The sequence below is a fragment of the Podarcis pityusensis genome (assembly GCF_964106645.2).
Source record: "Podarcis pityusensis genome assembly, chromosome: 12".
Lineage (NCBI taxonomy): Eukaryota > Metazoa > Chordata > Lepidosauria > Squamata > Lacertidae > Podarcis > Podarcis pityusensis.
Window position 1 is genome coordinate 38,424,461 of NC_138037.1, and position 25,448 is coordinate 38,449,908.

At 41.8% G+C, this 25,448-nt stretch overlaps 2 protein-coding genes across 5 annotated transcripts in view; one reads left to right on the plus strand and one right to left on the minus strand.

The window, feature by feature from the left end:
* Positions 1-10,254, minus strand: part of HACL1 (2-hydroxyacyl-CoA lyase 1) — a 34,199-nt gene extending 23,945 nt beyond the window's left edge. For 2 of the 3 annotated variants that reach the window (XM_080974814.1, XM_080974812.1), the window contains exons 1-2: positions 6,329-6,464; positions 2,496-2,600 (exon numbers count right to left, since the gene is read on the minus strand). In XM_080974814.1, the coding sequence (XP_080830940.1) occupies positions 2,496-2,600; positions 6,329-6,400 (177 nt within the window). In that variant the 5' untranslated portion in view covers positions 6,401-6,464. Of the gene's footprint in view, positions 1-2,495; positions 2,601-6,328; positions 6,465-10,117 lie in introns of those variants that run through there. The other variant, XM_080974813.1, reaches the window with a different exon arrangement.
* BTD (biotinidase) lies at positions 5,555-24,247 on the plus strand. 2 transcript variants are annotated; one of them, XM_080974901.1, is made up of 4 exons: positions 5,555-5,787; positions 16,153-16,378; positions 17,579-17,728; positions 23,012-24,247. In XM_080974901.1, the coding sequence occupies exons 2-4, from the start codon at positions 16,157-16,159 to the stop codon at positions 24,158-24,160; spliced, it is 1,521 nt and encodes a 506-aa protein (XP_080831027.1). In that variant the 5' UTR covers positions 5,555-5,787; positions 16,153-16,156; the 3' UTR covers positions 24,161-24,247. The 2 variants fall into 2 exon arrangements, with proteins under 2 accessions (XP_080831027.1, XP_080831026.1); XM_080974900.1 differs by lacking the exon at positions 5,555-5,787 and adding an exon at positions 6,331-6,470.
* Positions 24,248-25,448: the final 1,201 nt, after the last annotated feature.

Here is a 25,448-nt window from a genome sequence, read left to right on the forward strand (position 1 = left end):
AAACCCCAAGTGGAAGCCAAGGTTTATTCTTGGTTTACTGCTTTGTTGGGGGATGGAGGGAACCACAAGTCTGGGTTCAAAAAGCATCACAAGCCAAGGTCTGTAGTGTGTCACTTCCAGAGCAGTGCAGCCAGGAGTGGGGAAGCTGCAAAGGGAAAATTTTTAGAGCGTGCAACAGCATGGTGCTCATTCACATTAAGCCATAGTTAAACATGAAAAGCATGGCTTTTTATTGTTATTTATACATTTTTTACAACTTGTATACATACAACACATTGTCCATCACTTATCTCTTTCCTTAAGACTCCCATCTCTCCATGCTAACCTTGATCTTCTGCATATTCTGATAATCTACCCATTTTTGTCTCTAATCTTCCTTTATTTAGTATTATCTGCTGCTCATATGTTAACTCCTACTTGCAGGTTAAATTGAGTATAGTAGTCTCTAATATATTCTCCAAAATGCTTCCACTCTTCTCTTAGTTGCATCTCATCTTTATTTCTTATTTTCGTGGTTATGGTTGCTAATTCTATCAGTATATTCTGCCAGATTTCTTTCGTGGGTACCTCTTTTTCTTTCCAGTTTTTCGCATAGACTATTCTAGGTGCTGCTGTCACATATAAAAAGGAGGTTAAGTGCCTTCTTCGATTATAAGCATGGCTTTATGTGAACTGCAAACACACCCCTCAGCGGCCTAGAATTTCACCTCAGCGGCCTAGAATTTCTATTACATCAGGTTCTGGCAGGTGCATAGCTGTCAACTCTTCCCTTTTATTGCGAGGAATCCTATTCGGAATAAGGGAATTTCCCTTAAAAAAGGGAAAAGTTGACAGCTATGGGCAGGTGGGATGAGGAGCAAATTTAGCAGAATCGTGAGGTGTGCAACTTCTCCTGAGCTAGATGTGTCATATTCCAAAACAAGAATCTATGCACTGGGCAAAACTAATAATATCACTAATTTATATGAGAGCCTATGGCATTGCAAAGTATATTCAAGCAGTTTGGTTGATAATTTGGGGAAAGGAGTCAATCCTCCCCACAACAGTTATCTAGAATAGATGTAAATATATTCTACATATAGAAAGCCCTCAATCCCTACCCCAAAATATATGCACATATGTGAGCAGGAATGAGCAGGAATGGTTAAATAACCAATAATAGGTAAGTCCAGAAAGCATAGGAATGAATAGTCAACATGGCGCTTAGCGTAGGAGTAGAATATTGAGGTAGCAATTTAGATTCAACATGGTGGGTGAGAATGCAGTTTTTACATAATACCTTTGACGAACAGAAGAGGGGAGAAAATGATTACTACTCAGAAACCAGAAGGCAATTTAATGTGACATGTGTTTCCCTTCTCCTTCTGAAAAAAAAAACATGGCAACGTACAAATGTTTAAAGATATACGGAGTGGGCGTTTCATTAGCAAGGCTCTTTGTACCTTACAAGCAGGGTGCCATGGCAACGACACATTGTCAAAGAAACTGACAAGCTAAAGCGACACACAAAACTTTGCAGGTAGAGTGAATGGCACTTTCCCGTGCAATTAGGCAATCTTGTCAGCACTGCCTCTGGTTACGCAATTTTTAAACTTATGCTGCTGTAACTCAATGAAATTCACATACAGTATCCTGACATGTGCCACCACCGGGAAGAATTATGGAAAGCTTCAGCCAGAGCCCCCTCAAAAAACAAACTATACCTCTTGCTACTCTGCCCTCTGATAATAACCAAGTTGTCAGTTTGGGTTCTTCAAATGTTAAAACACGGGACCTTTATTAACATGGGACAGTTCTCAAAACCATTTACAGCTAAATTACATAAGACGTCCTCATGTATAAGACACCCCCTATTTTTGGAGACTCCAAATTAAGAAAACACGCCTCAGCACTACCTGTGTATAAGACGAGCCCCAATTTTAAACCTTATTTTTTGGTAAAAAAACCCTAGTCTTATACATGGAAAAATACAGTAATATCTCTCTCTGTATACGTGTGTGTGTGTGTGTGTGTGTGTGTGTGTACATATTATATGCCACACATTTTTTTTGTAATCAAGAATATTTGTAGCACAAAGGCAATTTGTTGCATTTTGGAAACAGGTGGTGAGCCATGAGATCAGAGTTCAGAGTGGTCAGAAAATCTGTGGTCACATCATACTTCTCAGAGTATACCCCACCAGAGTCGTTACATTCATACTCATTTGGGGGGGGGGCTATTAGGATCAAATGACAGTATTTTTCCCTTGGGGGGAAGCAACTAAGATGCATTATTTTGTTGGGGGGTAGGATGCAAGGCAAGGAAAATGTTAAGAAGCCCTCTGTCCCACCCTATGCTGGGGTTCCTGTAACAGACTGCAGCTTCCACAACCACATATAAAAAACATTGGTGAAAGACTATACGTGACTGAGTACTGTGCACCATTCTCATTTTCAGATTATGCATAAGCTCAGCTCGAGGCCTGGCTAGCAAACAAGGCTACTGAAGATACTTACAGCTTGTTCATTGCGCATTCCAATATATTTAATTCCACTTGCTTGAGCAGCAACTCCTACTTCGATCACTGGAACACCAACAATGCCAAACATATATTCGATGTTCTGAAATAAATAGCATTTTTTAAAAAATAAGCTGTCTCCCCAAAATATTTATCTTCTGTTATCTAGCTAGCTTTTTTATTCATTTAAGGTCAAGATTTCTAGGAGAAAGTTAGAACTGCAACTAAATACTTGCAGCTTCAAACCAAGCTAGGCTTCTAGTAATGCCATGCGTAGACCACTGCAGCTGGTATACCTGTATTGATGATACTATACACCCAAGGTTCTATTAGTGCAACAGCCAATAAATGCTTATAATGAATACTTATTTTTCACAAAAATACATTTAAACAGACATTTCCATGCAACTAAAAGTAAGGAATTGTAACAAACATGTGATCATCATTTGGAAGAAACAATTACCTTATTTTTCCATCTATAAGACGCCCCCAGGTATTTTTGAGGACTCTGATTTAAGAAAATGGGGGGAGATACTATCCGTGTATAAGACGAGCCCAGATTTTGAACATTATTTTAGAGTAAAAAAAATAGTCTTATACACAGAAAAGTACGGTACTTTAATAAAATGTATATTTATGAACACTCTGGGTAGTTCACACATTTTTTTTTACTACAAAAACAGTCCCAGATATGCAAGAATGGGGACAAATAAGGTTTGTGAATGAGGAACATGTAAACAACAACAACTGTGTTCCCATGTGGTTGCCCAGATAAAGAGACATCATGATCACTAGAATTGTTACAGCTACCCTAGGATATGATGGCTGATTAGCACATTGTGTGTGTGTGTGTTTGTGTGTGTGCCTACACTAGGAGTTGCCAGTGTGGTGCCCTCCAGCTGTTGTTGGACTTCCATCAGCCACAGTCAGCATGAGCAGTGGTCAAGAATGGTGGGAGTTGGTCCAACATCTGGAATGCACCATGTTAGCTACTCCTTGTGTATGAATGCATGACCAAGGAGAGCTGAGAACCCTTGAGCAGCTAATACAGGGGTCGGCAAGCTACGGCCCACCTGTATCAGGCCCACCTGGATCTTAAATCAGGCCCGTGCCAGGAAGCCACAACCCGCCGCAAAGCCAAGACTCCCAGCGATGGCGACGGGAGGAAGAGGCCAAGTGGCAGTGGCTCTGCCACTCAAACGCCACACCTGGTTTACCTCAGTGGTGTTTGATTGGCAGAGATGTCCCAGCGCCACGCTGAGGTAAACCAGGCGTGGCGCCAGAGAGCGGAGCGGATAAGCTCGCTCTGCTTACCCACAAGAAGCAGCAGCAGCAGCGGTGGTGGTAGTGGCGGCAGCCCTTGGGAAGGTAGGTGCTGGGGCTGGGGGAGAGGACTTGCCCCCCTCACCTCTTCTTCCAGCTCACCCCCCCCCCCGTGCCACTTCTCTGGCCTGCCACAAGGTCTGAGGGACAGTGGACCGGCCCACTGCTAAAAAAACCTGCCAACCCCTGAGCTAATACATGCAACCACCCAGTTTCCTACGGAAACAGCACAAAAAGCTTTCCAGATGTTGTATGAAGTAGATTATTCTCATCTTCAGTAAAACAGTACATGGGGTTGCCAGAAATTTAGGCAACATAGCTGATGATCAGCATATGGATGTTCTTTATACAAAAGAAATGCTCTTCTGAGTGATCACACTGTGAATCTTGGTTTGGAATCCTTGTGTGGACAAAAAAGTAGGTTTAGCCATTATGGTTTATGAGGAAATTGTGAAAGGACCCAAAGCTTCTCAAAGTTTGCTCGTGTAGGCCCAAGACACAATTTGGTTTTCTTCCTGAATGCAGCTATTATGTATGATATGCCAATATATACTAAACTTCTACATAAAATAGGTGTTTACTGCCAGTATGTACCTTTCTGGCTTGTACAATGTCATCCAGGTGATCTGGGCCACCAAAAGGAAGACAAGGCCAAGTGAAGGAAGCCAAGTCAGCTAAAGCACAGTTTGCTGAAAGCAGTTACACATGCATGCCAGGTTGCTGACAATGTGATACTTTCAAAGGGCAATAAACCCTGAGCTAAGGGAACTTATTCTGCTGAAGCAATTGCGTATAATGATTAACTTATTAAGCAATGGACTTTCCACCAATGGGCCTAAGAGGGAAACCTCATTAGCAAAAATGTCTTCTTTTTTGAAGCATTATCTGGAAAAATCATTTATAATTTGATTTTACTCAAGCTTTAGTTAATGGTTGATCACTGGGTCCTTGATGATGTGGGAACGTTATTGCATGAATTGTTATAGCTAGGAAGTGGAAGGGACAAGTGGGATATAAAATGGAAGAATGGTATAAAGAGATGTGGGATATAGCTATTAATGATAAATTAACATGTGCCATTAAGGTAAGACGAGGAATATACAGGAGAAATTATTCTAAGGCAAGCTTCCTCAACCTCAGCCCTCCAGATGTTTTTGGCCTACAACTCCCAGGATCCCTAGCTAGCAGGACCAGTGGTCAGGGATGATGGGAATTGTAGTCTCAAAATATCTGGAGGGCCGAGGTTGAGGAAGCCTGTTCTAAGGCGATACGGAGGGTGTTTGTAGAATTTGTACTGTTAAAACGGAAAGGGGTCAAACCATCGCAAGAGGTGCTGAAATTATGGGAGGTTGGATAGTTACAATGGAATAGTCTCAGTGGTGGGGTGCACATTTTTATTCTTATTATTTATGATTATTACTTTGTCCAAAGACAAAAATTAAAAAAGAAGCCGCTTCACACCAGGTCAAAAGGTTTTGTATTGCCTAATATTGTCTACATAACTTTATCCAGGAGTTTCCAGGCCCCATCTGTGCCCCATCTCCACCTACAAGAACCTTTTCAACTGGAGGCGAAAGGACGGGCAGACACGGGGCGTCCCGTGCTCTTTGCCACTCTGCTATTGCTTCTCCTGGCATGCTGTGATCTTTCACCTAAGTCCACTAATCCTTGATGCCGTTCCCAGATTAACTAATTCTTTTTATCTTCCCTACACCTTCTTGTGCAACGAGAGCCAAACCTACACAGCCTACACTGTAGGCAGCACAGCAGCTCGACAGGTACATGCTGAGAACGCGAGAAGCAGGTGACAGGGTAGTAAACAGCTCCTTAAAACGAGAGGGGCCAAAACAGTGACAAGACTCGGTTGCAATTTTGAACCATCCACGACCAAACCTGGGGCTCTCCTGTTGATGTTTCACCTCCCATTGCATATCGGCAGGGCCGGATGAGGCCCTAAGCTACTGAAGGTAATGGGGCCCTTTATATGTCCAGCTGTCCTTTGTCAACAACAAATTGTCACTGTTTTTCGGGTTGAATATATGCTGTATGGTAATTTATGGACCTAATTGGTATCTAAAGCCATTTGAACATAACAAATAGGAGCCTACGCAACACAAAACACTGTTGCTGTATGTAGGTTTTGTTTTATTTGTTTTTTATCTTATATTTTCGGCTATAGCTTGTTTAGCTTATACGTAAATCCGACATTGGGAAATAATAATAATAATAATAATAATAATAATAATAATTTATTTTGCCCTAGCGACTCTGGGCTGTTCCCAACGGAATACTGCAGTAAAATCGCGATAAAACATTAAAAACTTCCCTAAACAGGATTGCCTTCAGATGCATATTGGGCTACACGTCCTCGACAGGGACTAGAACCCTTCACGTAAAACTACGCTTTTTCGAAAAAAAAAAAATGCTCCTTCCCGCTCTCCGTAGGAAACACGTAATATTTCCGGGTTGGCTGCCGGGGTTCAAGGGTCAGCCAAGAGCGTTTCTTACTTGCATCTTCAGCGCTTCCGCGATGACCTGAGCCCCGCTGACACATTCTTCTTCCTGCCCTGCCGGAGCCATCGCTTCCACAACCGTCTTTTCCCGAGGAAAGGGAGAGACAAGCGACAGGCTAACTTGAAACCACGCTGAGGTACGGCATCATCGGCCAATGAAGGAAGCGCTAACCGCCTGATTGACGCGCGCCGCCGTTCAATAGGAAAAGGCTTCGAGCCTAGCTAATAGGTGGGGGACGTCAAATGGGCGGAGCCGTTGGAGCAGCCCGCCTCCAACCACCCCTCACTCTGATGGAGAAGGGTTGGGCGGGGGGAGGGGGGAACGCTAGAAGAAAGGCTCTCAATTGGCCTCTTGCTTAGCCAATCCGAGCCCGCAAATTGGGAACACGGAAGGCAGATGCGTGGCTGAGGTTTCTTTGCTTATTTACCTGACAGGGAGTTGAAGCGGATTGCAGATAAAATAAGAACAAATAAAAACAAACATTAAAAACAAACATTAATAGAATTGAAATTATCTATCTGTAATATCTGTGTATATATAGATACATGTGTATATATATGTGTGCGCGCTCGCATATATGCGCATATATATATATATATATATATGCACACGCATGCTATTAAAACATAAGACAATAAACAAAAACGCCAGCCCCCTCATTAAAAGCAGCCAGGTCCCCAAAACCTGTTGGAAGAAGAAGGTCTTCACCTGCCAGCAAAAGGATAAGAAGTCTATGGCTTTAATGGGTGTTCCTGTGCTATATAGTTGTGTAATGTGTCTGCTGTGAAAAATTAGCAGCAACTCGGGATGTTTTCCCAGTCTTATAACAACACACATGTTGCGCTTTGTAGTGGAGAAGGGGGACTGCACTCCTTGCGCTTATCAATTTCAAGTTTTTATTTAGCTTTTATAGATGTTTTCTCCATTGCAGGTTTTTATCGAATGGTTTTTTTTAAAAAAAACCCAATAACCATGTTTTAATGCTACTGCAAATTGCTTTGAGAAGCTGCCTGACCTCGAAAAGCTGGATTATTATTTTTTTGGAAATAATTATATTATCAGGTGCCTCTTTGTTAAACTTGGTACCGTTTTTAACATAGGAAGCTGCCTTATCCCGAATCAGACCATTGGGTCCTGCTAGCTTAGTGCTGTCTACACTGACTGACAGCAGTTCTCCAGGATTTCAGACAGGTGGATTTGCCACCTGCAGATGTCAGTGGTTGAAACTGGGACCTTCTGCATGCACATGGTCTATTCTTGAACTACAGCTTTTCTTATTTTAAATATTTTTTAAAAAAAAACAGACTTGAAAAGGGATATTTTAAATGGGCAAGCTATCTATCTAAATCACTGTGTAAGCTTCCTAGTGATAAGAATTACATCTTCTCCATCTGTATCTTGTCTTTCAACAGCTGCACCAGCAGCCGGAGTATGGTGAGAAACTGACGTTTCCCCACGAAGCTCTCACAACTTTCTTGCAAATTATTTCTAGATATGACGACACTTAAAAACTGGAAAAGCCGGTCTATTATTTCAGTACATTTCAAGGTGTAGCATTCTGTTTTTGTCTGTTATGCATTATGAAAATAATGTAGCAATCATGAATAAATGCATGGGTGTGGTATAGATGGGTAGCACTGCCATTTTCTAAGGCCATGTTGTAGAGTATTATGCCTGGGATTCATAGGAACACATGCTTAGTTCTGCACAGTGCTTTTTTTTCCTAAAAAAATGTTTAGGGGTGCTCTCATTTTCCTGTTAATATTGAAGTACTGCCCCTCAATGAGGCCAAACTTAGATTCACAAAATGTTTAGGGATATGCATACCCCTGCGTACCCCCAGAAAAAAAACACTGGTTCTGCGTGTCCAAGGGGGCTTTAGGCTTATTTTTATTGAATAATAACCATGTGGCAAAACCCTTTGAAACTGAAGGGACTTTTGAAAGCTGCTTATAATATGTGTGAGAGTCTGCAGATCAAAGAAAAGAGACCCTGGTGTGCTTAAATAAGGGATTCAGATCCCAGCCTGTTCATTTATGTATGTATGTATGTATGTTGATCAATTTATGTCGGAAGGTTCTAAGGCTTATGGCCTAAGCTCTCCACAGGTTCTCAGGACAGCTTACAAAAAGTTAAAAAGACAGTGAAACACATAAAAACAGAAACAGTCAAACACCACAATATAAAAGCAGCCGGTGGAATTAAAAACCAACACCAAGCAACATAAAATACCGTAAATGTATTGCTGATTAAAGAATCTGGTAAAACAAGAAGGTATTTGCTTGGTATTGAAGTGACATCAAGATCGGTGTCAGGCAAGCATCCCTGGGGAGAGCATTTCATTATGGGGTGCCACCATCAAGTAGGCTCTTCCCCCAATACACACTTCAAATGATAGGGGCATCAAAAGAAGCTTTTCTTGAAGATCTCAGGAGACGAGTATTCTGTGTTACTTCTGTAGTACAGAACTTTGCAGAGGGAATGAGTACAAAAATGTTTTATTACAAGCATTTGTTTCTAGTAACCTCAGACTGCAGTCTAGTTAGAAAGTAAGTGGTTGGAGACCCTCTAAAGGGCATGTGTGGGCTGCACGCGGGGGGAGAGGAAGGAGTTTAAGGAGAACACGTTTTCATTCCTGGAGCGCAGGCAAAGCTCATTTCGGTTTCCCGTTGGGAGTTGGCTTCAGAATGAGAAGCCATTTACCATTTACAGTTTGTCTGTGAACAAGAACACAGTCTTCTTTGTTTTTTGTGTTCTCATGCAGAATGTTTTGTCACAGGATAAGAGGAACATGCCCAGTCTTAGGGCGGATTTGTACATTTGTGTTTCTGATATGTCAACGCCACTAGGAGATCACTTATTTTACAAAATCACTCTTAACAGAATTTTATCACATTAGTTTTAAAAGTTTTGGTTTTTTAATCATGTGACTTTACCAGGTCCTAAAGTAAGAGTAGAATCAGATTTTAGCTCAAACAGAAAAATATTTCATATTATTACCCATCAGCAGACATCACATTATTAGGAGCCAAAATGGCCAGATGCCTGGTCCTTTGCCAGATATGTTTAATATGCAACTGGCAAAGCTCCAGCTATTCACCACTGTTACAGAGCCTGAACTATCCTGCTCTAGAATCTAGATAATCTGGATCTGGCCTTTGTCAGACACAAAAGACCAGACTTGTTTTGTATTTGGTCTGCTCTTGTAATTTTGCCTGGAAAGGAATATGGCACCAGTAGCTGGAGAATAGGCACTGGTATTATTGAAGGGATAACAATATCCATTGCTTTATAGTAGTCCAAAACGGAACCATTTGCCCATCCCACATGGAGGTTGAAGTGGGTATTGATAAGAGAATATATTAATTATATTTAATCCTCTACAAACCCACATGTATCGGCTAGCAAACAAAAGAAAAATGGCTTGTGCCTGTTTGCAGGGCTTGCAAATAAAGAACTCCAGTAGCAAAGTTTAAATCCCGTCATGAGACAGATTTAGTGAAGCCTAGGAACAGGCTTTTAAGCCTTTTAAAACATTCTAGCTACTTGAGGCACCTGGCTTCCTTTTAATCCTGGTGCAAAGAAACAGATCACACACTAAAGTAAGTTTAAAATATAATTTACTTACAGGCATGCATTGTCCTTAGCAGCAAATAAAATACAGGTAAATGTTATTGGGTAGAAATTCAGCAAAGACAGCTTCAGATACATTTGCTGCCTTGTTTGCAATGCTGAGAGAGAGAGCGGGGGCGGGGAGAGAAAAGAACAGGAAACAAGTCTTACCTCGTCCCTTTCACTGAACCTTAACTGGTCCTTAAACCCTTCATGTTCTAACTATCTTTGTTAGGTTTGGCTGCAAATCTCCCACATTTTTGTATCCTCCACAATACTTTTTTTCAGTGGAGTTGTATATAAGAGGACCATACAGGAATATATGCTTTCCCATCCCTAAAAATCAGCTTCATTTTTCTTATCTGCTAATGCAAGCAAACAAAGGCAAAGCTGATGAAAGGAATATTGCTACATCCATGGGTGTTAACTTAGCAACATACACACATACGTTTCTGTATTACTGTTTTGCACGCAACATAAAATTATCCTGCAGGATTGGATGTTGGGTGTTTGTCTGTGCCTTTGATCCTATGCAGGGTCTTTTTTTCTTTTTCTTTTTTTGTATGCCTGTAACTGGAAAACTTCCAAGGACCAAATGCTAGTACTAGCGCCAGGTTTTAGTTCACTTCCCAAATCCCTTTTAGAATTATATTCCAGCATTTTCCATGCTTCAGTGGTAAAAGTTGATCGAATTGAACATAGTTCAATAGTAAAGAACATGGGTAGGCAAACTAAGGCCCAGGGGCCAAATCTGGCCCAATCGCCTTCTAAATCTGGCCCACAGATGGTTCAGGAATCTGTGTGTTTTTACATGAATAGAATGTGTGCTTTTATTTAAAATGCATCTCTGGGTTATTTGTGGGGCCTGCCTGGTGTTTTTAAATGAGTAGAATGTGTGCTTTTATTTAAAATGCATCTCTGAGTTATTTGTGGGGCATAGGAATTCCTTCATTTATTTCCCCCCCAAAAGTATAGTTCGGCCCCCCCACAAGGTCTGAGGGACAGTGAAAAAGTTGAAGTTTGCTGACACCTGGTAAAGAACAACAAAGCACAATGACATGCATTGATAAAATGTTTTTCTGGACTGATTGTTTTTTTAAAAGGGCATTTCAGTTTGACTTGGGTGTACTGATGTGCTGCTATCTTTACAGCTCTCTTTGTAAGGCAAAACTTTATTACTTAGCTTGTCGATATTCATGTATCAAAACGTTCTGCCTTTGCTAACATAAAGCTTTTTGGATCCCTTTTAAACTGAATCTTGATTACAGCATATTTATTATTTTCCAGTTATTTTTTGCCCTTGGAATTTTGACATGACTCTCTGTGCTAAACACTATGACCTTTCTGGGACAAGCAGTCACCACTGCAGCTGCCACTTAACCTCCATTTGTGTCAATGGTGTTTGAGCGAACTCTATTGACACGAAAGGGGCTGCAAAACGGCTTGATGGACTGTTCCAAATGCACACAGTTTATATCTATCCATTTTGCAGTGACTGACTGCTGGCTTCCCGAGGCAACTGATGCTCTCAGCTTTCCAAGTCTTGTACAGAATCTGATAACCGACATAATTTCTCAAACAGAAATGCATGAACAATTGGTGCTTTTAACGGTGGGCACTGTCCTGGCTATTGTCCAACGCATGCAGCCAGAGGCTCTTGCTTATAAGCAAGAGATATTAATTCAGGCAAGTAATAGCACAAGCTCATCAGCACAATTCAGGAATTCAGGAGTGAGAAGTTCAGAAGAAACAAAGGTGTCCCAAGAAGTTCTCACACCCCTACTGCCAAGCTTTAAAAGACAAGGTATGACACACACACACTCAAAGGATTCCCTTGCCTTGTGAGAATGCCAAAATTCCAAGCACATTTTCTGCTGGGGCGAGTGGATCTGCTCCCATTTGCAAAGGTGCTGCCTGGTTCTAGGTGACAAGAACGCACCGTCCTGTTCTAGCTGCAGTTCAGTCACAACCTTCTCTTGGTCATCCTCCCCCTTCAGCTGGTCGAAGCCCTCACCTGCCTCCACGAAGGCTATGAGCTCCAGAGGAAGGCCAGAGGAGAGAGCTGCCATCATTCCTTCTCCTCCCAAAGTGACTGAAGATGGTGTGGGAAGGGGAGATCTCCCCTCCTCCAACCCAAGTTGGAACTTTGAAGGACCCCATGAATGAACATGGAACATGGAACCATGTAGCCATGGAACCATGGTTAACATTATCCAAAACTGTTTAGAGGGCCAAGATAATCAACCAGGTCGTGCTCCCGCTGTTTCTCTCCTGGAAGATGTAATGAGTTGATGCTATTTTTGTAGAAAAAGAGGAACTCACCAGGAAAGCCTCCCTTGTTCTCTTATAATGGCAATGGTGTCCATCTGAGAAGTGCCAGAAGTGAGTTGAGTTCTGGATGGAAAAAGAAAAACCCTGTACAGTCAAACCTTGGTTGTCGAACATAATCCATTCCGGAAGCCCGTTTGGCTTCTGAAATGTTCAACAACTAAGGCACAGCTTCCGATTGGTTGCAGGAGCTTCCTGCACTCAAGCAGAAGCCGTGTCGGATGTCCGGCTTCTGAAAAATATTAAAAAACCGGAGCATTTACTTCTGGGTTTTTGGCGTTCAGGAGCCAAAACGTTCCAAAATGAAGGCGTTCGGGATCTGAGATTTGACACTAAGGAGTCAAGGTGACCAAGGCTGATCTGGTCCCAAACTGGAGCCTAAAGCGAAAATGAGATGGGTCAAGACTGTCAGTCTCTCCAAGCACATCTGAAGCTGACCTCTACCTCTCCAACTTGTTTGACAGATCCTCTTAATAATCCCCAGGCTACTGCTTCAGGCCTTGTTCGTTCTACAGTACAAGGAACTGTTTCATTGTTCAAGGAACATCTTTTGCACATTGCAGTATAAGTAATGCTGACTACTGCATACTTTTCATTCCCTCCCACCTTCCCACCCTCCATTTTGGGGCTTGTCAGGAAAAGCTGGTGTCAGCAGCCTCATGTCCAGAACCCTCGACATCTTTTGCAGAATGTGTCACATTAATTGTCTTCAGAGATGATGGTGCTTTAGACTTTACTTGCTGGGTGCCAAATAACCTGCCACCTTGGGAGTCAGCAAAGTTATGTTGCTGGAACGTATTTTAATGTTCAAAACAAGCTAAGTCCATTATAATTTTGGCATTAGCCTGAACTTATTTGTTGTACAGTAACAAGGCAAACGCTTCTAGTAACATAATCGTGATTTAGCAACTATATTGTGAGTTGGTGCAGATTTGCAACTTGTAGAACTGCATTTACACTTGTACGTTCTATACAGTATTGGATTTGACAGGGTAAGTGTTGATACAACAGTATTTGTTTTAAATTGTATCCCACTTTGTCTTCAAAGAGAAAGCAAAGTGGCTAACACTAAGACAATATATATTTTTTTAAAAATAAACAAACCAGTAATACATATAAAACAACAAAGAGTAAATACGGCCATCAACTAAAAACCTCCACCCAAAAAATTTAATTAATAATACTTTGCAGTGGTGGGGAGGGGGCAAAATCAAACTGGCAGGTCAGATGCTACTGGAATATTCAAAGTTATAAGTAAAAAAAATACTTAGCTCAGTACTTAGCTCTTTTCATATCAACTAGGATTTTTTAAATGAAATCTATCACTAAAAATAAGCACAAACTGATTCAGCTTACGCTTCATGACAAAGTCTATGTAATAGACAGTAATTATAACGTATTTTTGTTTTGTTTTTTTTTTAATGATATTTATTGAAAATTTTTTAGAATTACAGAAAAGAACACAGCAGAAAAAGAAAAAAGAGAAAACAAAAAGAGAACAAACCACATTAAACAATGTAGATTCAAAAAACAAAAATACACCACAAACAGATAAAAACAAATCCATCATTCTCGAATCCTCAACTTTCATTACCTTCTTTCTTTGACCTCCTCCTCCTCCCTTTTTTTGTATCCTAGTTATTAATTATCGCAGCAAATCCTTTCCATATTTCATAATATTCTGTCATTACATTACCTTAATCTATTTTCATCTTATCTTATAGAAAACCTTAAAACTTAAATCTTATTTTTACCAACTTCTCATAACCATAATATTCTTACCTAATTCATTAGACATTTTTGCTAGAGCCAAGTAATTTCGTTCCAACATTTTTCTAACATTCATCAATTTTATAAAACAATCCTAGTAATAATAAAAAAGAGAGATAAGAACAATCCAATCTTCATCCAGCGTCCCTTCCTCCTGGTCCCGGGTTTTGTCAGTCCTTTTTATCCATTGATCTAGCGCATTAACCTGGTAACTTTATATCCGAGGCCCTTAAGTCTCTTCCATGTCCCTTCCGCGGCTCTTCTTCATATTCTCCTTTCACTCGTGGGAACTCCAGCTTGATAATGTTTTTGACCCTTTTCAACAAATCAGCCCCTTTTCCAAAGTCCAGACTAAACTCCATGTGGTATTTGAAAACATGTTTCAGAATCCCTCCAAGATTAAGAGCCCCCACAGCCCCAAACATTTCACGGCCCATTGCCAGACTTGGAAAGTCCAAACATCCCTGCATAGGGGGGTCTATCCAACCCCCCATTTCCAAACCAGTCCAGACTTTATCTTTCCAAATCTGGCTTTTTCCAAGTTCATTTGTCAAATCCAAAAGCTCTGTTCCTGCAGGGCCACAGCTCCCACAGCTCCCTCCATCTCTGGCGCCCAAGATTCAGCAATATCCTCTTCTCTAATTATAACGTATTTTTGTAAGCTTTGCTTTTGTAAGTTCTTGCTGCAAGAATTAGAACTCCACAAACCCCTGTGCACACCCCAAGCACAGTGTGCATCATTTAAATAGACACCACCTATCAAAAAGCAGTTGGAGCTGTAGAATGGATCTGTCTTAAAACTCTTTGCAATTGAATTGTCTCTTAAGAAATGGCAGGATACGCTAGTAAATTACTAAAAGAAGACATTTCCAGGAAGGGCGGTCCGTTTCCAATATAAAGTGCGATTGCTGGGATAGCTCAGTTGGTAGAGCATGACTTAGGGTCGTGGGTTTGAGCCCCATGTTGGGCAAAAGATTCCTGCATTGCAGGGGGTTGGACTAGATGACCCCCGTAGTCCCCTCCAACTCGACAATTCTATGATTCTAACTTTGCCCTTTTATCAGAACATATACAGTGTTGGGGTTTGCTTTAACACTTGTGACAGTATTACCTAGAGATAGTTAAATTATCTACTGTAGGTGCTATCCTCTCCCAGAAGTGGAATAGCTCCAACATGACTTACGCACATTTTTATCAATTAGTATATAATAGGTCCTAATATTTATGGACCATCCTGTTAAAAAAAAAGGGCATGCAATCTAGCAATTGTAATACCCAGTTTGAGTATTACAAGTGGATCTCATCACTCTGCTCTCAGTTCAATATGGTAGGAGCAATAGACATTAGAAGCTTACAATGCATCTTCTTGCCTTGTTGGTTTGGGGTACCACGTCCAGTTCCGGGCATCATTTTCTAAAAAGGGCAATGGCAAACTGGAATGTGACTGGAGGGTGATCTGGAGAGGATCTGGAAACTAAGTCTGATGAAGAATGGTTAGAAGAACGGTGTAAATGTATCCGGACAAGATTAAAGGTTACATGGTAACTGCTTTCAATATACAGTGGTACCTCGGGTTACATACGCTTCAGGTTACAGACTCCACTAACCCAGAAATAGTACCGAATTAAGTACTTAACCCGAGGTAAAGGTAAAGGTACCCCTGCCCGTACAGGCCAGTCTTGACAGACTCTAGGGTTGTGTGCCCATCTCACTTAAGAGGCCGGGAGCCAGCGCTGTCCGCAGACACTTCCGGGTCACGTGGCCAGCGTGACAAGCTGCATCTGGCGAGCCACTTTAGCTAATGGGGCCTCCCACTGTTGCCATGCCGTCAGAGCATGATTTCTGTTCTCATCCTGAAGCAAAGTTCTTAACCCGAGGTACTATTTCTAGGTTAGTGGAGTCTGTAACCTGAAGCGCATGCAACCTGAAGCGTATGTAACCCGAGGTACCACTGTACTGGACATCAATGACATCTGTCACTGATGCTGCAGCTGCATTGTAGATCATCTACTGAGCAGGGTGTTGGGCTAAAGACATGCAAACCCTCATTCCAACTCTATGATTTTACTCAAGTATGTTCCACATAAATATGTTTTTCCCCCTTTTAGATTCATGGCAGACATCATTTTGGGCAGCTGCTGCATGCTCGTCCTGGTCTGCTTCCAAGTTCTCTTCGCAGATGTTCACAGAGGACATTACATTGCTGCTGTGTACGAACATCGTGTCGTCCTGAATCCCAATCCAACAGCTATTACCAGTCGACGGTCTGCATTACAGCTGATGAACAGAAACCTAGACATTTACGAAGAGCAAGTAATTGCTGCTGTTAAACAGGTACCACAGTAATTAATCACCTTGCAAACATTTTAAGTAACATGTGCCTTAGAGATTAATTGGTTTATTGTTACAGGAGCTGTTGTAGGCATATATACTGTATTGGAGGTTCTGGATGAAACAGAATCTTGAGCAAGTTCTTCCAGAGTCACAGAGCTCCTGTGTTTTTCTTCTATAATGGCTTTTCCTTTGAGACTATTCGTGAATAACCTACTAGGATGTTGAAGAGACAGCATCTTATCTTAGCTTTTTAAATTTTAGATTCACTGAGAATGTGATGATTTGAACAGCATGCACTCATACTTACCCCTGTGAAGGTGCTTACCTTTGAAGTATCTGAGCATCACTGGGTTGTCTTCCCGGTTTTACTTCTGTGAAATGGGCATTTTGTTGTGCTTTATGGGGGCAAGTAGGTGGTTTGCTAGCTGAGGCTCAGACCTAACCTCTGCCTTTTGATTAGTTTTTCTGAGCAACTTACATATTGTTTATGACTATTGCAGCAGTGCCCACAAGTTTCAAATTTCCAAATGGGCACACGGGCCTAAAGAAAGTTGGGGACCCCTAACATACATCCTGCTTGGATGCCCTGCACCTGCAACTGAAGGTTTTCCTAACCCAGTGAATCCAGCACACAGTTACTTGTGTGGCGTTTGCTACTGAAGTCAATAGACATACAAGAACACAGAGCTTTTGAGCCTTAGCAACATGTTGAAGCAGCCACCACGCTGCTTCAAGAAGGCAAGGATTCCCTTTAAAATCTGCTTACGATACAGCTTTCTGTGTCTAAACGCTATGTTTCCTTCCAATCTAGTTGAATCATTTCACACTTCCAAACAGTTCTGGTGTAAATCCCCAAAGCTTTGGTGAAATTGCTTCTGGGCAAGAAGTTTGTGGATTTTAGCCAAATAGAAACTGGAGAGTGTTTTGTGATCATTCCCTCATTTCCACCGTAAAGCCACATATGAGCTTCTAATTCATAGTACTGTAGTAGGTTCAAGGTCTTACAACTATCTTTTAAAACAAAACACAATTTAAATGGAAGTAACACAGTGTTCTTGTGTGTTTTGATTATCAGTAACACTTGAATGAGATTAATGCAATCTGCACAAGCGTTTAAGTCTTCTTAAAGAAATTTCAAGGCACCTTTCCTTTTTTTAATTCTGACTGAAAGCTGTCTTTTTTATTTTTGTTTGCTATCAGGGAGCACAGATAATTGTCTTTCCTGAAGATGGAATTCAGGGCTTCAACTTCACCAGGACTTCTATTTATCCTTACTTGGATTTCATTCCATACCCTGACTCTGTGACATGGAATCCATGCAAAGAAGAATACTTGTTCAATGACACAGAGGTATCTGTTATAACTGTTGCAGAACTGGAAAAAACTGGATATTCTTTGCTTTAGTGGAATATATAAAATGACACTCTGTTCCTTAGTGATATTTTGCTGCTCAATTTCACTAGCGCTTTCTGTCGCACTGCCTGATGCAATATTGGCATTGCATCTCAAAGCATTTTTGTTTACAGTAAATTTCAATCTCTAAGTATGAAGTTAAGGTTAATGCAAATGCAATCAAACTTCCAATTTCTGTAAATGCACACCCATTGATTTCTATCACTTAACTATGTTTGGCTGTTAATAGATCTCCTACCTGCTACAGGTACCAAGCACAAGCACATTTAAACTTACTTTTTGCAGAGAACTGCAACTAAGTTAAGATGGAAATGCCATAACATGTTTTCCCCTGAAGATTTAGAATGTATTTGGAGCTAACACAACAGTTTCTGAACAGAACAATGTTTTGTACATTCAAACTACATATGTAGGTTTCCATTAAAAACAACAAACAAAACCCAACTTTCTTATTCTAAGCTAGACAACTGTTATGAGTAAGTATAATATGATTTTCAAGAAATCTGTGGTTTAGATCATTATAATTCTGGAAAATCTACCCTGACTCCACCCAAGCCTTAGGTCTTTTGTGTGCAGCAGAAGAAATTCTGTATGGTGCACTACACAAGGATCACAGACAACTCTGTCAGCTGTGGCAGCGTTGATCACTTCCTCAGCTGGACCTAGATTCAGTTTGTGGTTTGAGGACCCGATCCCCGCAAAGTGGAATGAATACACAAGGACACGTGATATAAGGTTAATGGGCAAGAAAAGGCCACAACTTTATTGATTACAGCAAGTGAAAAGGTATTGGCTTAGGCATTGGATTACGTCAGCTGACTCCACCCCCTCAGAGAGGGGTGAGTCTAAAACTAGGGGGTTTATTCACCAGTAGGTGGAGCCTGTTGATGCTAATCCAACTATAGGCTCTCCCCTAATGTCACCGAGGGTCGTGTCATGGCCTCCCGCCAAGCAGGCATCGGACAGAATACACAACGGCCGGATTCCTTTAACGGAATACCCAAAAATTGAAGGCATAGGCGATGGCCACACTTAGCCCTTCGACACACCACAACACATTATTCCAATGCCTAACCTACCCACCAATACCACGAAAGTTGTGACGATTGCTACGAGGTAGGCAAAAAAACCAAAAAGCCTAATGCCAAATGGAAAAATTCCTACCAGGCCCCCGAACAACCAGGGCGACCAACCTAAGGTCCATAGCAAGGCCAAAGAAAACTCAGACCCTGAGCTCAAGGGAGTGGAGGGTGGGTGACTCGCGACGGGATGACGAAGACTGAGGCCAAGGAGGGGCTGGCGCCGCATTTAGGCTGCTGTACACGCCCCCTCGGAGGCACCTGGTTGGGTGCCTGCCAATGGGCACAGGCACACACACGGTGGTGATACAGGGGTCAGATTGCTCTGAGGACATGAGAGACTCAGGCAGGGAATAATACAGCGAGCGCCGCTGTAGCGGGGACTCACACACACTCCACATGCACACGCAGTGACGAACCCAAAGTTCGCACAGCTGGAAACGGAAAAAACAACTGGCGGCAGGGTTGAGAAGGGGAGGGGAAGACACAAATGGGTAGCGCTAAAACAGCCAAGAGGACGAAGGAAGCTCAATGAATTGCAACAACTAACAACAGCAAAGCAAACCCGCCAATATAGGGAGCGAACCGAGATGTGCTCTCCGTGCTCTCCTGCCTGTGCGCGTTTTCCCTGTTTAGCCAAGAGCTCAGAGGCTCTTACTTTTCCATATTGCGTGTATCTCCCTACTTTGGGCTTATCAGCGCTCCTCCTTCCTGAAGAGAATTGTTTGGCGCGGTGCGCAGAACTGTATGGCACTTACAATAGTCATATATTACATTTATTACCAGGTGTCGATCAGAATGTGTATAGCCTACAGATCACGAAGCACATAGCTGCAAATGTTACATTTGGGTTTGGTTTACCCCACAGAACGTGATTTTTTGTGTAACGCTCACCCCTGCTAGAGTAAGCTGAATTGATAAGATGATAGCTTTCTTAGGTTGAAATCCTACACATGCTTATTTGGCATAAGTCCCATCGAACTCATAGTGTCATAGAATTGTAGAGTTGGAAGGGACCCTGAGGATCATCTAGTCCAACCCCCTGCAATGCAGCTGGTCTATATGGGGATCGAACCCACAACCTTGACATTATCAGCACCCTGCTCTAACCAAACGAGGCTTACAAGTAAACAGAGATGTATACAGCCGTGGTGTCAATTATATTGCTGACAGAATATGCAGGATCTTATAAAGTTTCAAGTTTTTAAGTGTTGCATTTTCTTTCAAAATCAGTTGAATAAAAAAACTAATAATCTTTTTGCATTTGATAAAAATTTCCCTACTTTAAAAAAAAAACCAAGAGTGTCTACTGTCACAAGGTTGACTCCAATGAAGTCATTGCATGAGTGGAACAACTTCCCCATGTGCAGCAGAACATCCTCTCTCCCCTCCACCTGTTCCCTCCCCAAATCTGCTTGGTGGGGGACCCAGAGCAGATGCAGAGGGGGCTCTGTGAGGGAAGGAGAGACCAAAGTTGCATTGCACAAACGGAAGTTGTTCCACTTGCAGAATGGCTGTCCTGAATACAACCTAAAGAGAGAGATGCTGCCTCTTCCGGTGGTGCCAAAATTAGATCTGTCAGCCACTTAAAATTTATTTAACTAAACAAAAATGCAGTGCTTTTCATTTCTCAATATTACAGTCCCTCTAACAATAGCATTCTGAGGTAATTAATGAATAGAGAAGTTTCAGCACAGTGATTTAATGTTTTGGAGATAAGTCCAAAACATGTTGCCAAAATCAGGAAATGACCACTGAAGGCTTCAGTCATCTCTGCACACTTACTTCTGAGTAGAGATGTTCAAGACTACATCTTTCACAAACACTGAACATCTTTTCATAGGGAACCATTATATATTTTTTAAAAATAATATTTATTAAAAGTTTAAGAATTAAAGAAAAAAATAAAAAAAGAAAAAGAAAAAATAAACAGTACAAATCGACACATTACAATACATATACATAAAAAAGAAAAGCATAAAAAAACACGATAAATCAAAACAAAAGCAACAACAGTTAAAAACATATCCAATATTTCCATATCTTTATCTTTCATTAACTTGCTTCATCGACCTCCTCACACCTCCCTTTTTGTATTCTAGTTATTAATTGTTTCAGCAAATCCTTTCCATCTTTCACTATTTTCTATCATATAAATATCATAATTTATTTTAACCTTATCTTACCGTTAATACCCTAAAACTTATTTGTACTTAACTCCTTATAACATTTCTACTAAAGCCGTATAATTTCATTCCAACGTTTTTCTAACACTCATTAATTTTGCAACATTTCTCTAAATAAAATTTTTTTTAAAAAAAAATTATGCTTTTTTTCCCCAATCCTCTTCCACCGTCTCCTCTCCCTAGTCTCGGATTCTGTCAGCCCTTTCTATCAATACCATATAGCCCATTAACCTGGTGACCTTCTGTCCGAGGCTCTTAACTCTCTTCCCTGTCCCTTCTGCAGATCTTCTTCATATATATCCATGCACATTACTTTGTCTTCTGCTGATCTTGTTCTTAATTTCCTTCCTTTGGCACTGAGGAGTAGATCTCGGGGGAGCTCCAACCTAGCAATGTCTTTATTCCTTCTCAACAGGTCAGCCCATTCTCCATAGTCAGAACTAAAGTCCAAAAGATATTTCAGAGCGCCACTCTCCCCCTGACCCAAATCCAGGTCCCAAAGGCCAGAGCATCCCTGCATAGGAGGATCTATCCAACTTTCCTTCTCCAATCCAAGCAGGGCTCCATCCCACCAAATCTGACTTTCTCTAGATTCGATCATAAAAGGCAACAGCTTATGTTCATCAAATTGCCTCTGGGAGGCCGGGGCTCCCTCCACTTGAATTACTTGAGATTCAACAACAACTTTCTCCTTCGTCTTCTCTACAGCTTGCCATGTCAAAACAGATTCCTGGGTCAATTCCTGAGTAATTTCTGTATAGGTATTCCCTTTTTGTCCCAACTCAGTCAATTTTTGTCCCGAATTGTCAATTTTAGTAATCCTCACATCCATCTTCTCATGAAGCTGTTCCAATAAAGCACTTGTCTTGCAAAATGCAATCACTAGGGCTTCTTCTGTCAACATTCTTGTCCAAGGTCAAACTCTAGTTCTCACACTCTTTAATCTCTGCAGCTGGAAAATTCCCCAGCTCCACTCCTGCAACAGTTCCAAAAGCTCCCTCTAAAGGAAACAATTTCTATTGGTATCCATCCTTTTAAGCACAGATCCAGCCACCGAGCTAGTTTCAATTTTCATTTACCTTTTTTCCTCCTTTTTAAATGTAAAAGGAAGCAATTGAAACAATGTATTACTCTTATTTAACTATCTGTCAACATCGTTTTATTCTCAGTCAATGAACTTTCCCAAAGCGTTAATCTTACTGACAGTCCGTTCCCAGGTTCGAAACGGTGGTGATTTATCTTTCTTCACTCTCTCTCCTGCAGGCTTAAACAATAGAATTTCCCCCCTCTTCTCCTGCTTCCAAGGGTGGTTTAGTTATTTTAACCGATGGAGATTTAATCCTTTACAGAAAACTTTCCAGGCTTTAGCTTGCAACGTCTTTGCTTTACTCTGTTTACAAAAGAGGAAGGCGGACTTCCTGTTTGAGACCTTCCCGTTTCGATGCCAAATTATGAAGTTTAGAAATCCAATTTTCCGTTCTACTCACGGGTAGTTGTTTAGAGTCCAATTGTCCACAGGAAAAAGTCAGCGCTCTCCGGCAACAGCAATGCGGCTTCACTCCGTGAAAGAAGCAGTCGATTCGAAGCACTGCGCCACTCATCCCACGTCGCTCCGGATCCCCGAAACTGGGTTCCCCCGCGAGTAGGGGAGGCGCAAAAGGTGCCAGCCGAATCCCACGTCCACAGGCTTCTCCCGCCTGTGGTTTTTAGTGGGTCTCCGCCTCGCCGTGGCGATTCAGACCCTAATTTCCACGGAGCGGATTCCTCCCGGTCAGAGGAAATCTGCCATTGCCAGAGGCGCTAACCCGGAAGTCCCCATAGGGAACCATTATAAAGGGGGGGGGGGGTCCATATATAGAAGTATACATGTTTAATCCAAGAACCAATTAATAGGACTGCTCAATGCTTATATCTATTGATGCAACAGAATATGTATTTACTTTTTTGCCCCCTAGGTTCTGCACCGACTCAGCTGTATGGCACTGAAGAATCAAGTGTTTTTAGTGGTAAACTTAGGAACCAAGCAGCCCTGCAATCACAGTGATCGTCACTGCCCACCAGATGGGAGATACCACTTTAACACAAACGTAGTATTTAGTGACAGTGGTACACTCATAGCCAGATACCGAAAACAAAACCTGTATTTTGAACGTGCCTTTGATACTCCGCCAGAAGTAGATTACACTGTTTTTAATACGCCTTTTGCAGGCAAATTTGGAGTTTTCACTTGTTTTGACATCCTGTTCTATGAGCCAACAGTGAAGCTTATCAAGGAATACAATTTAAAACAGGCTGTGTATCCTACTGCATGGATGAACCAGCTTCCGCTGCTGTCTGCTGTAGAATTTCAACAAGCATTTGCAGTTGCTTTCAACATCAATCTTTTGGCAGCGAATATCCATCGTCCTGACCTGGGTATGACAGGGAGTGGTATATACACACCATCAGAATCATTCATTTATTATAACATGGAGAACGATAAAGGCAAGCTTATAGTGGCCCAAATCCCCATTACATCAGGGCATGAAACCAACAATAACATGCAGACGAGTTTTTCAAACTCCCCTATGGACCATCAGATTTGTCGTAAGGAGGATCAAGAAGCCCACTGTGAAAAAGCTGAGAAAGGAGCCCAGGAAGCTCCACCTATATTTCATGGCGAAATGATGTATGACAATTTCACTTTTATGCCCATAATGGAAGCTGAAGGAGAGATCCAGGTCTGTTCCAATACTCTGTGCTGTTCCTTAAGTTACCAGAGACTGTTTGTATCAAAGGAACTCTATGCTTTAGGAGTATTTGATGGCCTTCATACAGTTCATGGGACATACTATGTACAAGCTTGTGTGTTAGTGAAGTGCAGCACCCTCGACTATACGAGTTGCGGGCAGGAAGTCACAAAGGCTACTGAACGGATAGATTTTCAGCTGCAAGGGAATTTCAGCACTGCTTTTGTCTTCCCTCTCTTGCTGAAGTCTGGCATTACTCTGGACTTTGCGGACTATCTGGGGTGGGAAAAGAACCACTATGTCATGCAGAAAAAGGGAGCATCTTCTGGCTTAATAACGGCCGGTTTATATGGACGATGGTATGAGAAGGACTAAAACAAGCATTTGGTGCAACCAAAAGTCGCGTTCCAAAATGAATGATTCAGGAGCTTGCTTAATAAAAGGAGATTATTGTCCAATGGAGTTCTTGACTTGAACTGTGTATACCTGAAAAGTAATTTTAGGTTGCATGAATTCATAAAGGTTCTTTATCAATGAAGTGAAGGACATGAGGCAGGAGTTGATAATGCAGGTGAGCTGCACACAGGTGAGCTGCAAGCAAGCTGCCGGCCAGCTCTGTGGAGCCTCCTTTTATTGACACAATATGCAAACCCAGGCAGATGCATTTTGGGCTGTGACCTTTACACATCTTCCAGTCCCGAGGTCGCGGGGTGGTACAAAGTTATTTTGGCACCTGTTTCCACCGCGTCATTTTCCCCTTGCACAATGTACGACGAAAGGGACAAAGGTCTCAGAGACAAAGGTCACAGACAGAACATGGCAGACTGCTTAGACCGCAAAAGGTTAGACAGAGGGCAAGATGTTCAGACAGCTGTGGCCTTATCTGTGAGGGGGAGTGTGCTCCGCACCCCAAGATCACGCGTGCAGACAACTGAGGCTGCCCGCGGGCGGGGAGTGTGCTCCACACCCAGCGATCATTCCTACATATCAATTCCAAGGGTCCACAAGTTTTGGCTGATCTCAAAAGGGTTTGTTCTTAGCTCTGACATCACACTAGACTCGTCACATACAACTAGCTACCTGTTGTCACATAGAATCATAGAGTTAGAAGGGACCCCTAAGTGTCAATCTAGTCCAACCACATGCAATCCAGGAAGCTCAACTGAAGCATCCAAGACAGATGGCCATCCAACCTCTGCTTAAAAAATCCAATGAAGGGGAGTTCACCACCTCTGTTCTGCTGTCAAGCAGGTCTTACAGTCAGAAAGTTCTTCCTGACATTTACGTAGCTGGAATCTCCTTTCTTGTAACTTGAATCGATTGGTTCAGGTCCAATCTTTCAGAATAGAAAACAAGCTCGCTCCATCTTCCATGCGACAGCTCTTTAGATATTTGAAGATGGCTGTGATATCGCCTCTCAGTCTCTGCTTTTCCAGGCTAAAACAATTACAGCTGCCTCAACTGTTCCTCATAAAGCTTGGTTTCCAAACCCTTGATTACCTTGGGCTACCACCTCTGCACATGCTCTTGCTTGTCAATATCCTCCTTAAATTGTGATACCCAGAACTGGACACAGTTCTCCAGGTATGATCCGACCAAGGCAGAATATAGAAGTACTATTACTTCCACTGATCTGGACACTATACTATACTTCTGTTGATGC